Source organism: Rhinoraja longicauda, chromosome 34 (genome assembly GCF_053455715.1).
Source record: "Rhinoraja longicauda isolate Sanriku21f chromosome 34, sRhiLon1.1, whole genome shotgun sequence".
Classification (NCBI taxonomy): Eukaryota; Metazoa; Chordata; class Chondrichthyes; order Rajiformes; family Arhynchobatidae; genus Rhinoraja; species Rhinoraja longicauda.
In genome coordinates, this window is record NC_135986.1 from 11,745,592 (window position 1) to 11,762,886 (window position 17,295).

Below are 17,295 nucleotides of genomic sequence, written 5' to 3' on the forward strand. Positions count from 1 at the left end.
GTCAAGGTAGCATGAAGATCTTCAGTGCATTTTTACTTTAGTTTAGAGATACTGGAAACAGGGCCTTCGGCCCACCGAGTGAGTCCACGCCAACCAGCGATCCCCACACACTAACACTATCCTAGACACACCAGGGACATTTAACGATTTTTACCGAAGCCAATTAACCTTCAAAACCTGGAGACAATAGACAATAGGTGCAGGAGGAGGCCAATCGGCCCTTCGAGCCAGCACCGCCATTCAATGTGATCATGGCTGATCATTCTCAATCAGTACCCCGTTCCTGCCTTCTCCCCGTACCCCCTGACTCCGCTATCCTTAAGAGCTCTATCTAGCTCTCTCTTGAATACATTCAGAGACTTGGCCTCCACTGCCTTCTGAGGCAGAGAATTCCACAGATTCACAACTCTCTGACTGAAAAAGTTTCTCCTCATCTCCGTTCTAAATGGCCGACCCCTTATTCTTAAACTGTGGCCCCTGGTTCTGGACTCCCCCAACATTGGGAACATGTTTCCTGCCCCTAACGTGTCCAACCCCTTAATAATCTTATACGTTTCAATAAGATCTCCTCTCATCCTTCTAAATTCCAGTGTATACAAGCCTAGTCGCTCCAGTCTTTCAACATATGACAGTCCCGCCATTCCGGGAATTAACCTAGTAAACCTACGCTGCACGCCCTCAATAGCAAGAATATCCTTCCTCAAATCTGGAGACCAAAACTGCACACAGTACTCCAGGCACCAGACCTGGGTTTGATCCTGACCCCCGGGTGCTGTCAGCGTGGAGTTTGCACGTTCCACTGTGGGTTTAATCCAGGTGCTCCGGTTTCCTCCCACCTCTCAAAGACTTGCGGGTTTGTAGGTTAATTGGCATCTGTAAATTGCCATTGAATGTGCAGGGAGTGGATGAGAATATGGGATAACATGGGACCAGTGTGCTGGTCGGCACTGACCCAGTGGGCCGAAGGGCCCAATGCCACGCTGTGTCATGAAACGAAAAAAACCCCTAAAAAGTAAAAGGATATTTCCAGCAAGCTGACAAAAAGCTGACTGTCGGGTCGAGAGTTGCTTCACACAACGCTATGGGGAAATATGAAGCACTCTCCAAATAATACCAGCGCCATCATAGTTTAGGATTGAGACGATCAGTTTTTTTAGTGTTTAATTTAGAGATACAGCGCAGAAACAGGCCCTTCGGCCCACCGAGTCCATGCCGACCAGCGATCCCCGCACACTAACACTATCCCACACACACTAGGGACAATTTTTACATTTGCCAAGCCAATTAACCTACAAACCTGCACGCCTTTGGAGTGTGGGAGGAAACCGAGGATCTCGGAGAAAACCCACGGGGAGAACGTACAAACTCCGCACAGACGGCGCCCGTAGTCGGGATGGAACCCGGGTCTCCGGCGCTGCAAGGCAGCAGCTCCACCGTGCATAGTGCATTCACCATGGCGAATTAAAGGGATTTAGCACAAAGGGCAGAGGAATGGAGGTTACACGGGGGAAGAGAGCAGAACGGCAGTAACTTACGTCAATGTCCAGGATGGTCGAGTCAAAGAGGTCCTGCAGCAGCCCAGCCCTCCCTCGTCTGCTGAGGTGTCCCTGCTGAAAGGCACAGAAAGGTCAGGCAAGCATGGGGCAAGTCAAGTTAAGTCAAGTCAAGTCATGTTTATTTGTCACGTACACATACACGATGTGCAGTGAAATGAAAGTGGCAATGTCTGCGGATTGTGCACAAAAAGAATTACAGTTACAGCATATAAATAAAGTTAATACAGTTAATACAGAGAAGACAAAGTTAGTCCCTGGAGTTATAAAAGTTAACAGTCCTGATGGCCTGTGGGAAGAAACTTCGTCTCATCCCCTGTTTTCACAGCGTGACAGCGGAGGCGTTTGCCTGACCGTAGCAGCTGGAACAGTCCGTTGCTGGGGTGGTAGGGGTCCCTCATAATGTTGCTGGCTCTGGATCTGCACCTCCTGATGTATAGGTCCTGCAGGGGGGCGAGTGTAGTTCCCATCACCTCCAATTTCCATCCTGCCCTTAAATATACCTGGACTATCTCCGACATCTTCCTCCCGTTTCTGGACCTCACCATCTCCATCACAGGAGATAGACTAGTGACGGACATTTACTATAAACCCACTGACTCGCACAGCTATCTGGACTACACTTCTTCCCACCCGGTCCCCTGCAAAAAGTCTATCCCCTACTCCCAATTCCTCCGTCTACGCCGCATCTGCACCCGGGATGAGGTGTTTCACACTAGGGTGTCAGAGATGTCCTCGTTCTTCAGGAAACGGGGCTTCCCCTCCTCCATTATAGATGAGGCTCTCACTAGGGTCTCTTCTACATCCTGCAGCTCCACTCTTGCTCCCCCTCCCCCCACTCGCAACAAGGACAGAGTCCCCCTCGTTCTCACCTTCCACCCCACCAGCCAGCGGATCCAACATATCATCCGCCAACATTTCTGTCACCTACAACGGGACCCCACCACTGGCCATATCTTCCCATCCCCTCCCCTTTCTGCGTTCTGCAGAGACCGTTCCCTCCGTAACTCCCTGGTCCACTCGTCCCTTCCTACACAAACCACCCCAACCCCGGGCACTTTCCCCTGCAACCGCACGAGATGCAACATCTGTCCCTTGACCTCCCCCCTCAACTCCATCCAAGGACCCAAACAGTCTTTCCAGGTGAGACAAAGGTTCACTTGCACCTCCTCCAATCTCATCTATTGCATCCGCTGCTCTAGATGTCAACTTATTTACATCGGCGAAACCAAGCGCAGGCTCGGCGATCGCTTCGCTCAACACCTGCGCTCGGTCCGCATTAATCAAACTGATCTCCCGGTGGCCGAGCACTTTAACTCCCCCTCCCAGTCCAACCTTTCTGTCATGGGCCTCCTCCAGCGCCATAGTGAGGCCCACCGGAAATTGGAGGAACAGCACCTCATATTTCGCCTGGGCAGCTTGCAGCCCAGTGGTATGAACATTGACTTCTCCAACTTTAGATAGTTCCTCTGTCCCTCCCGTCCCCTCCCCCTTCCCAGATCTCCCTCTATCTTCCTGTCTCCACCTATATCCTTCCTTTGTCCCGCCCCCTGACATCACTCTGAAGAAGGGTCTCGACCTGAAACGTCACCCATTCCATCTCTCCCGAGATGCTGCCTGACCTGCTGAGTTACTCCAGCATTTTGTGAATAAATCGATTTGTACCAGCATCTGCAGTTATTTTCTTATATTTCTTGCACTACTCTCTGCAGAGCCTTCCTGTCCTGGGCAGAGCTGTTCCCAAACCAGACGGTAATTTTGCCGGACAGGATGCTCTCTACAGCCCCAGAGTAGAAGCACTGAAGGATCCTCAGAGAGACTCTGAATTTCCTCAGCTGTCTGAGGTGGTAAAGGCGCTGCTTTGCCTTACCCACCAGTGTGGCAATGTGCATTGCCCATGTCAGATCCTCTGTGATGTGGACTCCCAAGTATTTAAAACTGCTCAGTTGCAGTGTACACACAACTGCCAGAGAAACCCTTGCCTAACTGCATGGGACAAGGGCAGGTAAACAGGCGACATGGAAGGGACTTCTCCCCAGAAACCCTTGCGTTCAGCTTTCCCCTCCTCGTTCAAAGCACGACCCCACTGCTGAATTGCTCCCAGTTCTTGTGTGTGTAAATCCTCAGATTAATACAGATCTTGTGCTAGTCACTCGCTTAAGGCCAGACTCTGACTCCATGCACGTAGGAGGACAGCAGGGTGGTGCAGCGGTAGAGTTGCTGCCTCGCATCGCCAGAGACCCGGGTTCCATCCCGACTACGGGCACCGTCAGTGCGGAGTTTGTACGTTCTCCCCGTGACCTGCCTGGGGTTTCTCCGGGTGCTCTAGTTCCCTCCTACACTCCAAAGACGTGCAGGTTTGTAGGGCAATTAGCTTAATATAATTGTAAATGGTTCCGAGTGAGAGATGGGTCATGTTAGTGTGCGGGGATCGCTAGTCGATATGGACAGGTCGAGGGGGACTAACAACACAGGCAGAGGGACTGTCACTAAACTGCACGAGACAAGGCCGGTAAAGTCCTGACAGAAAAAGGATTTCCCCTTGAAAACTAGTATTTAGCTTTCCCTTCCCTTATCAAAGATTGACCATCTTCTGGGTCAGTTCCTGTGGATTGGAGGGTAGCTAATGTTATCCCACTTTTTAAGAAAGAAGTGAGAGGGAAAGCAGGGAATTATAGACCAGTTATCATATCATATCATATATATACAGCCGGAAGCAGGCCTTTTCGGCCCACCAAGTCCGTGCCGCCCAGCGATCCCCGTACATTAACACTATCCTACACCCACTAGGGACAATTTTTTACATTTACCCAGCCAATTAACCTACATACCTGTACGCCTTTGGAGTGTGGGAGGAAACCGAAGATCTCGGAGAAAACCCACGCAGGTCACGGGGAGAACGTACAAACTCCTTACAGTGCAGCACCCGTAGTCAGGATCGAACCTGAGTCTCCGGCGCTGCATTCGCTGTAAAGCAGCAACTCTACCGCTGCGCTACCGTGCCGCCTGACATCGGTGGTGGGAAAGATGCTGGAGTCGATTATTAAAGATGTAATAGCTAAAAGGTATTTATTCACAAAATGCTGGAGTAACTCAGCATATAACATATAACCAGTAGCGCAGCGGTAGAGTTGCTGCTTTACAGCGAATGCAGCGCCGGAGACTCAGGTTCGATCCTGACTACGGGTGCTGCACTGTAAGGAGTTTGTACGTTCTCCCCGTGACCTGCGTGGGTTTTCTCCGAGATCTTCGGTTTCCTCCCACACTCCAAAGACGTACAGGGATGTAGGTTAATTGGCTGGGTAAATGTAAAAATTGTCCCTAGTGGGTGTAGGATAGTGTTAATGTGCGGGGATCACTGGGCGGCACGGACTTGGAGGGCCGAAAAGGCCTGTTTCCGGCTGTATATATATGATATGATGATGATATAACAATTACAGCACGGAAACAGGCCCGTCCGGCCCTACCAGTCCACGCCGACCACTTTCTCTGACCTAGTCTCATCTACCTGCTCTCAGACCATAACCCTCCAATCCCCTCCCATCCATATACCTATCCAATTTACTCTTAAATAATAAAATCGAGCCTGCCTCCACCATTTCCACCGGAAGCTCATTCCACACAGCCATCACCCTCTGAGTAAAGAAGTTACCCCTCATGTTACCCCTAAACTTTTGTCCCTTAAGTCTGAAGTTATGTCCCCTTGTTGGAATCTTCCCCACTCTCAAAGGGAAAAGCCTACCCACGTCAACTCTGTCCGTCCCTCTTAAAATTTTAAAAACCTCTATCAAGTCCCCCCTCAACCTTCTACGCTCCAAAGAATAAAGACCCAACCTGTTCAACCTCTCTCTGTAGCTTAAGTGCTGAAACCCAGGCAACATTCTAGTAAATCTCCTCTGTACCCTCTCCATTTTGTCGACATCCTTCTGGTCGAGACGTCACCCATTCCTTCTCTCCCGAGATGCTACCTGACCTGCTGAGTTACTCCAGCATTTTGTGAATAAATACCTTCGATTTGGACCAGCATCTGCAGTTATTTTCTTACACTAAAGATGTAATAGCAACGCATTTGGATAGCAGTAACAGGATTGTTCTGAGTCAGCATGGATTTACGAAGTGGAAATCATGCTTGACTAATCTTCTGGACTTTTTTGAAGATGTAACAAGTAAAATGGACAGGGGAGAGCCAGTGGATGTGGTGTACCTGGACTTTCAGAAAGCCTTTGATAAGGCACCACATAGGAGATTAGTGGGCAAAATTAGAGCACATGGTATTGGGGGTAGGGTACTGACATGGATAGAAAATTGGTTGGCAGACAGGAAACAAAGAGTAGGGATTAACGGGTCCCTTTCAGAATGGCAGGCAGTGACTAGTGGGGTACCACAAGGCTCGGTGTTGGGACCGCAGCTATTTACAACGTACAGATGCTCCCCGGCTTACGATGCTTCGACTTGCGATATTTCGACTTTGCGGGTGGCAGTGTGAACTGTGAAGGGAAAGCTATGCAGGGTGACCTGGACAGGTTGGGTGAGTGGGCAGATGCAGGATAAGAATAAGGGGTAGGCCGTTTAGAACTGAGACGAGGAAAAACTTTTTCACCCAGAGCGTTGTGAAACTGTGGAATTCTCTGCCACAGAAGGCAATGGAGGTCAATTGACTGGATGCATTCAAAAGAGAGTTAGATAGAGCTCTTACGGCTAGCGGAATCAAGGGATATGGGGAGAAGGGAGGAACGGGGTACTGATTGTGGATCACATTGAATGGCGGTGCTGGCCTGAAGGGCCGAATGGCCTACTCCTGCACCGATTGTCTATGTATCTATGAATTGTTCCCAATCCTTCAGAGTGTGTGTGTGTGCTTGTTCGATCCTGGCCACCGGTGCTGTATGTGTGGAGTTTGCACGTTCTCCCCGTGACCTGCGTGGGTTTCCTCTGGGTGCTCCGGTCTCCTCCCACACTCAAAAGACGTGTGGGTTTGTAGGTTAATTGGCTTCGGTAAATTCACAAATGGTCCCGAGTGTGTAGGATAGTGTTGGTCTTTGGGGACCGCTGGGCGAAAACAAAAACATAGAAAATAGGTGCAGGAGGCCATTCTGCCCTTCGAGCCAGCACCGCCATTTTATACGATCATAGCTGATCATACAAAATCAGTACCCCGTTCCTGCTTTCTCCCCACATCCCTTGATTCCGTTAGCCCTAAGAGCTATATCTGACACTGTCTTGAAAACATCCAGTGAATCGGTCTCCACTGCCTTCCGCGGCAGAGAATTCCACAGATTCACAACTCTCTGGGTGAAAAAAGTTTTTCCTCATCTCAGCCCTAAATGGCCTAAACAGTTTTAAACTGTGTGACCGCTGGTTCTGGACTCCCCCAACATCGGGAACATTTTTCCTGAATCGTCCCGTCCAATCCTCTAAGAATTTTATACGTTTCTATTCTATAAGATCCCCTCTCATCCCCGCACATTAACACTATCCTACACACACACGGGGGACAATTTAAAAAAAACCATTTATCAAGCCAATTAACCAACAAACCTTTACGTCTTTGGAGTGTGGGAGGAAACCGAAGACCTTGGAGAAAACCCACGCAGGTCAGGGGAGAACGTACAAACTCCGTACAGACAGCACCCGTAGTCAGGATGGATTTTTTAGATTTAGAGATACAGCGCGGAAACAGGCCTTTTCGGCCCACCGAGTCCGCGCCGCCCAGCGATCCCCGCACACTAACACTATACTACACACACTATCGACAATTTTAAAATTTATTTTTTAACATTTACCCAGTCAATTAACCTACAAACCTGTGCGTCTTTGGAGTGTGGGAGGAAACCGAAGATCTCGGAGAAAACCCGCGCAGGTCACGTGGAGAACGTACAAACTCCTAACAGACGGCGCCCGTAGTCAGGATGGAACCTGAGTCTCCGGCGCTGCATTGGCTGTAAGGCGGCAACTCTACCGCTGCGCCACCGTGGAACCTGTGATGCAGCAACTCTACCGCTGCGCCACCGTGGAACCTGTGATGCAGCAACTCTGCCGCTGCGCCATTTTTGAAAGATATTTGGACAAAGGTACATGAATGTGGTTGGGATGGAACCCGGGTCTCCTGCACTGTGGGGAACCAGGGTCTCCATCGCTATGGGGAACCCGGGTCACCATCGCTGTGGGGAACCAGGGTCTCCAGCACTGTGGGGAACCAGGGTCTCCAGCACTGTGGGGAACCAGGGTCTCCAGCACTGTGGGGAACCCGGGTCTCCTGCACTGTGGGGAACACGGGTCACCATCGCTGTGGGGAGCACGGGTCACCATCGCTGTGGGGAACCAGGGTCTCCGGCGCTGTGGGGAACACGGGTCTCAGGCACTGTGGGCAACCCGGGTCTCAGGCGCTGTGGGGATCACGGGTCTCCAGCGCTGTGGGGAACACGGGTCTCAGGCGCTGTGGGGATCACGGGTCTCCAGCGCTGTGGGGATCACGGGTCTCCAGCGCTGTGGGGATCACGGGTCTCCAGCGCTGTGGGGAACCAGGGTCTCAGGCGCTGTGGGGATCACGGGTCTCCAGCGCTGTGGGGAACACGGGTCTCAGGCGCTGTGGGGATCACGGGTCTCCAGCGCTGTGGGGAACACGGGTCTCAGGCGCTGTGGGGATCACGGGTCTCCAGCGCTGTGGGGATCAAGGGTCTCCAGCGCTGTGGGGAACACGGGTCTCAGGCACTGTGGGGATCACGGGTCTCCAGCGCTGTGGGGATCACGGGTCTCAGGCGCTGTGGGGAACCAGGGTCTCCAGCGCTGTGGGGAACCAGGGTCTCCAGCGCTGTGGGGAACACGGGTCTCCAGCGCTGTGGGGAACACGGGTCACCAGCACTGTGGGGAACACGGGTCACCAGCACTGTGGGGAACACGGGTCACTGGCGCTGTGGGGAACCAGGGTCTCCAGCGCTGTGGGGAACCAGGGTCTCCAGCGCTGTGGGGAACCAGTCTCCGGCGCTGTGGGGAACACGGGTCACTGGCGCTGTGGGGAACCAGGGTCTCCAGCGCTGTGGGGAACACGGGTCACTGGCGCTGTGGGGAACACGGGTCACTGGCGCTGTGGGGAACACGGGTCACCAGCACTGTGGGGAACACGGGTCACTGGCGCTGTGGGGAACCAGAGTCTCCAGCGCTGTGGGGAACCAGGGTCTCCAACGCTGTGGGGAACCAGAGTCTCCGGCGCTGTGGGGAACACGGGTCACTGGCGCTGTGGGGAACCAGGGTCTCCAGCGCTGTGGGGAACACGGGTCTCCAGCGCTGTGGGGATCACGGGTCTCCAGCACTGTGGGGATCACGGGTCTCCAGCGCTGTGGGGAACCAGGGTCTCAGGCACTGTGGGGAACCAGGGTCACCATCGCTGTGGGGAACCCGGGTCACCAGCACTGTGGGGAACCAGGGTCTCCATCGCTGTGGGGAACCCGGGTCTCCAGTGTTGTGGGGATCACGGGTCTCCAGTGCTGTGGGGAACCAGGGTCTCAGGCACTGTGGGGAACCCGGGTCTCAGGCACTGTGGGGAACCAGGGTCTCCAGCGCTGTAGGGAACCAGGGTCTCCGGCACTGTAGGGATCACGGGTCTCCAGCACTGTGGGGAACCAGGGTCTCCAGAGCTGTGGGGAACCAGGGTCACTGGCACTGTGGGGATCACGGGTCTCCAGCACTGTGGGGAACCAGGGTCTCCAGAGCTGTGGGGAACCAGGGTCTCCAGAGCTGTGGGGAACCAGGGTCACTGGCACTGTGGGGAACCAGGGTCTCCAGCGCTGTGGGGAACCAGGGTCTCCAGAGCTGTGGGGAACCAGGGTCACCGGCACTGTGGGGAACCAGGGTCTCCAGAGCTGTGGGGAACCAGGGTCTCCAGAGCTGTGGGGAACACGGGTCTCCGGCACTGTAGGGATCACGGGTCTCCAGCACTGTGGGGAACCAGGGTCTCCAGAGCTGTGGGGAACCAGGGTCACCGGCACTGTGGGGAACCAGGGTCTCCAGAGCTGTGGGGAACCAGGGTCACTGGCACTGTGGGGATCATGGGTCTCCAGCACTGTGGGGAACCAGGGTCTCCGGCACTGTGGGGAACCAGGGTCTCCGGCACTGTGGGGAACCAGGGTCTCCATCGCTGTGGGGAACCCGGGTCTCCAGCACTGTAGGACAGCAGCTCTCCCACTGAGCTGCCGTATCTCTACTGTCTCTGGACGTTATGTAACGTTACTGACCAGATTGATATCGCTGGTTGTGTCCGAGTGCTCACTGGTGGCGTCAGACAACATGCCCCCGGTCTCCGTGTCCTCCCCGTCTTCCTCCATCAGACTCAGCCTGCGACAGAGAGCAAAGACAGTCATCGGGGCAGCCGCTGCCAAACGGTGGTTGCCTTGCAAAGTGACCCAGCGTGGCACAGCTCACACCCCTCGCCTGCACGGATCAGTCGAGGAGGGGGGGGGGGCTGCACAGAACGAAGGGAGGCCCGGCGCTGGAGAGAGCCCACCCAGGACAAAGGAGGACACACAGGGAGACACAAGATGCTGGAGTAACTCAGCGGGTCAGGACCCGAAACGTCACCCATTCCTTCTCTCCCGAGATGCTGCCTGACCCGCTGAGTTACTCCAGCATTTTGTGTCTACCTTCGATTTACACCAGCATCTGTCGAGGAGGGGGACCCAGTGTGTGTGTGTGTGGGGTGGCGCGCTGAGAACTAAGAGAGACCCAGCGTGGGGGAGACTGAGAACTAAGCGGGGCCCAGTGTGGGGGAGACTGAGAACTAAGAGAGACCCAGCGTGGGGGAGACTGAGAACTAAGCGGGGCCCAGCGTGGGGGAGACTGAGAACTAAGCGGGGCCCAGCGTGGGGGAGACTGAGAACTAAGCGGGGCCCAGTGTGGGGGAGACTGAGAACTAAGAGAGACCCAGCATGGGGGAGACTGAGAACTAAGCGGGGCCCAGTGTGGGGGAGACTGAGAACTAAGCGGGGCCCAGTGTGGGGGAGACTGCAGAGAACTAAGCGGGGCCCAGTGTGGGGGAGACTGAGAACTAAGAGACCCAGTGTGGGGGAGACTGAGAACTAAGAGAGACCCAGCGTGGGGGAGACTGAGAACTAAGAGACCCAGTGTGGGGGAGACTGAGAACTAAGAGAGACCCAGCGTGGGGGAGACTGAGAACTAAGAGAGACCCAGTGAGGGGGAGACTGAGAACTAAGCGGGGCCCAGCGTGGGGGAGACTGAGAACTAAGAGAGACCCAGCGTGGGGGAGACTGAGAACTAAGCGGGGCCCAGCGTGGGGGAGACTGAGAACTAAGCGGGGCCCAGCGTGGGGGAGACTGAGAACTAAGAGAGACCCAGCGTGGGGGAGACTGAGAACTAAGCGGGGCCCAGCGTGGGGGAGACTGAGAACTAAGAGAGACCCAGCGTGGGGGAGACTGAGAACTAAGCGGGGCCCAGCGTGGGGGAGACTGAGAACTAAGCGGGGCCCAGCGTGGGGGAGACTGAGAACTAAGAGAGACCCAGCGTGGGGGAGACTGAGAACTAAGCGGGGCCCAGCGTGGGGGAGACTGCAGAGAACTAAGCGGGGCCCAGCGTGGGGGAGACTGAGAACTAAGAGGGACCTTTATCTTCAGACTCCTGAACCCGGCTCGAAATGTTCTCCAAGTTCTCCAGGGATGCTGCCTGAGCTACCGAGTTACTCTAGAACTTTGTCTCATTTTGTAAAGCAGTATCTGCAGTTCCTTCAGAGTGTTCAGTCAGTCTGAAGGGTCATACGTGATAGGTTCACAATTAGGCCATTCGGCCCATGGACTCTACCACGCCATTCAATCATGGCTGACCTATCCCTCCCTGGGAAAAACGCTGAGAAGTAGGACGTCGAAGGTAGTTATCTCTGGACTGCTACCGGTACCTCGTGCTGGTGAGGCCAGGAACAGAGAGATAGAGGGTATGAATTTATGGCTGAGGGACTGGTGCAGAGAGCAGGGATTTAGATTTCTGGACCACTGGGATCTCTTCTGGGCTAGGGGTGACTTGTACAAAAGGGACGGGTTGCATCTTAACAGCAGGGGGACAAACATTCTGGCAGGCAGGTTTGCTAGTGTGACACCTGTGGCTTTAAACTAAGTAGTGGGGGGGAGGGGTTAACAAATTGTGAATATGAAGATGAGGTAAAAGGGAATACAGGAGATATTGCAAAAGACTCTCGGAAGAATGGGAACAGAAGTTCTAGAGCGGAAAAGAAATTAAGGGCAGGGCCAATTGTGAACGATGTGAGAGGGGAGGTAAATACAGAAGTTAAAGTGTTGTACTTAAATGCGCGTAGTATAAAAAATAAAGTGGATGAGCTTGAGGCTCAGTTAGTCATGGGCAAGTATGATGTTGTAGGGATCACTGAGACATGGCTACAAGAGGACCAGGGCTGGGAACTGAATATTCAGGGGTACACAACGTATAGAAAAGACAGACAGGTGGGCAGAGGGGGTGGGGTTGCTCTGATGGTAAGGAATGATATTCATTCCCTTGCAAGGGGTGACATAGAATCAGGAGATGTTGAATCAGTATGGATAGAAATGAGAAATTGTAAGGGTAAAAAGACCCTAATGGGAGTTATCTATAGGCCCCCAAACAGTAGCCTCGACTTAGGGTGCAAGTTAAATCAGGAGATAAAATTGGCGTGTCAAAAATGTAATGCTACGGTGGTTATGGGAGATTTCAACATGCAGGTAGACTGGGAAAATCAGGTTGGAAATGGACCCCAGGAAAGAGAGTTTGTAGAGTGCCTTCGAGATGGATTCTTAGAACAGCTTGTACTGGAGCCTACCAGGGAGAAGGCAATTCTGGATTTAGTGTTGTGTAATGATCCTGATCTGATAAGGGGACTAGAGGTAAAAGAGCCATTAGGAGGCAGTGATCACAACATGATAAGTTTTACTCTGCAAATGGAAAGGCAGAAGGGAAAATCGGAAGTGTCGGTATTACAGTATAGCAAAGGGGATTACAGAGGCATGAGGCGGGAGCTGGCCAAAATTGATTGGAAGGAGGCCCTAGCAGGGAAGACGGTAGAACAGCAATGGCAGGTATTCCTGGGAATAATGCAGAGGTTGCAGGATCAATTTATTCCAAAGAGGTGGAAAGACTCTAAGGGGAGTAAGAGACACCTGTGGCTGACAAGGGAAGTCAGGGACAGCATAAAAATTAAGGAGAGGAAGTGTAACATAGCAAAGAAGAGTGGGAAGACAGAGGATTGGGACTCTTTTAAAGAGCAACAAAAGTTAACTAAAAAGGCAATACGAGGAGAAAAGATGAGGTACGAGGGTAAACTAGCCAATAATATAAAGGAGGATAGCAAAAGTTTTTTTAGGTACGTGAAGAGGAAAAAAATAGTCAAGGCAAATGTGGGTCCCTTGAAGACAGAAGCAGGGGAATTTATTATGGGGAACAAAGAAATGGCAGACGAGTTAAACCGTTACTTTGGATCTGTCTTCACTGAGGAAGATACACACAATCTCCCAAATGTTCTAGGGGCTGGAGAACCTAGGGTGATGGAGGAACTGAAGGAAATCCACATTAGGCAGGAAATGGTTTTGGGTAGACTGATGGGACTGAAGGCTGATAAATCCCCAGGGCCTGATGGTCTGCATCCCAGAGTACTTAAGGAGGTGGCTCTAGAAATAGTGGAAGCATTGGAGATCATTTTTCAATGTTCTATAGATTCAGGATCAGTTCCTGTGGATTGGAGAATAGCAAATGTTATCCCACTTTTTAAGAAAGGAGGGAGAGAGAAAACGGGTAATTATAGACCAGTTAGTCTGACATCAGTGGTGGGGAAAATGCTGGAGTCAATTATAAAAGACGAAATTGCTGAGCATTTGGATAGCAGTAACGGGATCGTTCCGAGTCAGCATGGATTTACGAAGGGGAAATCATGCTTGACAAATCTACTGGAATTTTTTGAGGATGTAACTAGGAAAATTGACAAGGGAGAGTCAGTGGATGTGGTGTACCTCGACTTTCAGAAAGCCTTCGACAAGGTCCCACATAGGAGATTAGTGGGCAAAATTAGGGCACATGGTATTGGGGGTAGGGTACTGACATGGATAGAAAATTGGTTAACAGACAGAAAGCAAAGAGTGGGGATAAATGGGTCCCTTTCGGAATGGCAGGCAGTGACCAGTGGGGTACCGCAAGGTTCGGTGCTGGGACCCCAGCTATTTACGATATACATTAATGACTTAGACGAAGGGATTAAAAGTACCATTAGCAAATTTGCAGATGATACTAAGTTGGGGGGTAGTGTGAATTGTGAGGAAGATGCAATAAGGCTGCAGGGTGACCTGGACAGGTTGTGTGAGTGGGCGGATACATGGCAGATGCAGTTTAATGTAGATAAGTGTGAGGTTATTCACTTTGGAAGTAAGAATAGAAAGGCAGATTATTATCTGAATGGTGTCAAGTTAGGAGGAGGGGGAGTTCAACGAGATCTGGGTGTCCTAGTGCATCAGTCAATGAAAGGAAGCATGCAGGTTCAGCAGGCAGTGAAGAAAGCCAATGGAATGTTGGCCTTCGTAACAAGAGGAGTTGAGTATAGGAGCAAAGAGGTCCTTCTACAGTTGTACCGGGCCCTGGTGAGACCGCACCTGGAGTACTGTGTGCAGTTTTGGTCTCCAAATTTGAGGAAGGATATTCTTGCTATGGAGGGCGTGCAGCGTAGGTTCACTAGATTAATTCCCGGAATGGCGGGACTGTCGTATGTTGAAAGGCTGGAGCGATTGGGCTTGTATACACTGGAATTTAGAAGGATGAGGGGGGATCTTATTGAAACATATAAGATAATTAGGGGATTGGACACATTAGAGGCAGATAACATGTTCCCAATGTTGGGGGAGTCCAGAACAAGGGGCCACAGTTTGAGAATAAGGGGTAGGCCATTTAGAACGGAGATGAGGAAGAACTTTTTCAGTCAGAGGGTGGTGAAGGTGTGGAATTCTCTGCCTCAGAAGGCAGTGGAGGCCAGTTCGTTGGATGCTTTCAAGAGAGAGCTGGATAGAGCTCTTAAGGATAGCGGAGTGAGGGGGTATGGGGAGAAGGCAGGAACGGGGTACTGATTGATAGTGATCAGCCATGATCGCATTGAATGGCGGTGCTGGCTCGAAGGGCTGAATGGCCTACTCCTGCACCTATTGTCTATTGTCTATAACCCCATTCTCCTGCCTTCTTCCCATAACCCCTAACGCATCTTGACGCAAAATGTCACCTATTTATGTTCTCCAAAGATGCTGCCTGACCCGCTAGGCACAGACTGAAGAGTGGTCTCGATCTGAAAAATCACCCATCCATGTTCTCCACAGATGCTGCCTGACCCGCTGAGTTACTCCAGCACTCTGTGAAACGTCACCTATCCATGTTCCCCACAGATGCTGCCTGACCCGCTGAGTTACTCCAGCACTCTGTGAAACGTCACCTATCCATGTTCCCCACAGATGCTGCCTGACCCGCTGAGTTACTCCAGCACTCTGTGAAACGTCACCTATCCATGTTCCCCACAGATGCTGCCTGACCCGCTGAGTTACTCCAGCACTCTGTGAAACGTCACCTATCCATGTTCCCCACAGATGCTGCCTGACCCGCTGAGTTACTCCAGCACTCTGTGAAACGTCACCTATCCATGTTCTCCACAGATGCTGCCTGACCCGCTGAGTTACTCCAGCACTCTGTGTCTTCGTATTAACCAGCACCCACAGCTCTTTGTTTCTACTGCCCCATCCCTATTGACTGGTGTCGATGCATCATGTACTGACGTTTGAACAGCCCATCTCCTGACTCAGCCGACAAAACCAACGGGCTAAAACAATACAGGATCAATGCAGGGGGAGGCCATTCGGCCCTTCGAGCCTGTACGCACCACCATTCACCGTGATCATGGCTGATCATCCACAATCAGTACCCCGTTCCTGCCTTCTCCCCATACCCCCTGACTCCGCTATCCTTAAGAGCTCTATCTAGCTCTCTCTTGAATGCATTCAGTGAATTGGCCTCCACTGCCTTCTGAGGCAGAGAATTCCACAGATTCACAACTCTCTGACTGAAAAAGCTTTTCCTCATCTCCGTTCTAAATGTCCTACCCCTTATTCTTAAACTGAGTGGCCCCTTGTTCTGGACTCCCCCAACATCGGGAACATGTTTCCTGCCTCGAACGTGTCCAATCTCTTAATAATCTTATATGTTTCAAAAAGATCCCCTCTCATCCTTCTAAAAACAGGTGTGTGGGAAGGAACTGCAGATGCTGGTTTACACCGAGGATAGACACAAAGTGCTGGAGTAACTCAGCGGCTCAGGCTCTCTCGGGAGAAAAGGAATAGGTGACGTTTCGGGTCGAGACCCTTCTTATGACTGAGAACCAAGGGATAGGGAAACGAGAAGGAGGAGAAGGTAAATCGAACGAATGAGTAAATGAAAGATGTGCAGAAAGCAATGACAAGGAACAACACTGTCGAGCCTTCAGTGAAGTACCACAGCGTTCAGGAAACGTGTACTGACTGTGGAAACCCCATTACTTACAGTTTCTGCTTGCGAACTTTCTGTCGAGTCCGGTCCTTCAGCAATTTATTCTTCTGAACACGATTATTTTGCTGCTTGTTCCGATTTTGAGAGCCCAGCCAAGACCCGCTGCACACGGAAACAGGATACAACGGTCAGCGTGATAGACAATAGGTGCAGGAGGAGGCCATTCAGCCCTTCGAGCCAGCACCGCCATTCAATGTGATCATGGCTGATCATTCTCAATCAGTACCCCGCTCCTGCCTTCTCCCCATACCCCCTGACTCCGCTATCCTTAAGAGCTCTATCTAGCTCTCTCTTGAATGCATTCAGAGAATTGGCTTCCACTGCCTTCTGAGGCAGAGAATTCCACAGATTCACAACTCTCTGACTGAAAAAGTTTTTCCTCATCTCCGTTCTAAATGGCCTACCCCTTATTCTTAAACTGTGTGGCCCCTGGTACTGGACTCCCCCAACATTGGGAACATGTTTCCTGCCTCTAACGTGTCCAACCCCTTAATAATCTTATACAATCTTATACAACAGCAGCTTCCACAGGGCTGTACTCTGAGCCGCCCCGCTGCACAATGTGTGAAAAGATTAACAGGTAATGTTACCGGAAATCGGAAAAGCTTTTGCAGACAGGTAAAGGTCAGAAGGGAGAGGTGTAGAATTAGACCATTCGGCCCATCAAGTCTACTCCGCCATTCAATCATGGCTGATCTATCTCTCCCTCCTAACCCCATTCTCCTGCCTTCTCCCCATAACCCCTGACACCCGCACTAATCAACAATCTATCCGTCTCTACTTTAAAAATATCCACTGACTTGGCCTCCACAGCCGTCTGTGGCAAAGAGTTCCACAGATTCACCGCCCTCTGACTAAAGAAATTCCTCCTCAATCCCTTCCCAAAAGAACGTCCTTTAATTCTGAGGCTGTGACCTCTAACCTAGACTCTCCCACTAGTGGAAACATCCTCTCCACATCCACTAGTAAAAGAAACTAAGGAATTGAAGACAGGACTAATATATAAAATTAAGAGAGGCATAGACAGGGTAGACAGTCAGAACCAGAGTGGCACGGCGTTTTTTTAATTTAAAAAAAATATATATTTTAGAGATCCAGCGCAGAAACAGGCCCTTCGGCCCACCGGGTCCGTGCCGCCCAGCGATCCCCGCACACTAACACTATCCTACACCCACTAGGGACAATT

The 17,295-nt window shown here is 51.7% G+C and overlaps 1 protein-coding gene across 1 annotated transcript in view; it reads right to left on the minus strand.

Moving 5' to 3' along the window:
- Nucleotides 1-17,295, minus strand: part of stag3 (STAG3 cohesin complex component) — a 127,847-nt gene that overhangs the window by 277 nt on the left and 110,275 nt on the right. Inside the window, exons 33-35 of the mRNA XM_078428188.1 lie at nucleotides 16,104-16,211; nucleotides 9,785-9,884; nucleotides 1,536-1,610 (exon numbers count right to left, since the gene is read on the minus strand). Coding sequence (XP_078284314.1) covers nucleotides 1,536-1,610; nucleotides 9,785-9,884; nucleotides 16,104-16,211 — 283 coding nt within the window. The remainder of the gene's footprint in view (nucleotides 1-1,535; nucleotides 1,611-9,784; nucleotides 9,885-16,103; nucleotides 16,212-17,295) is intronic.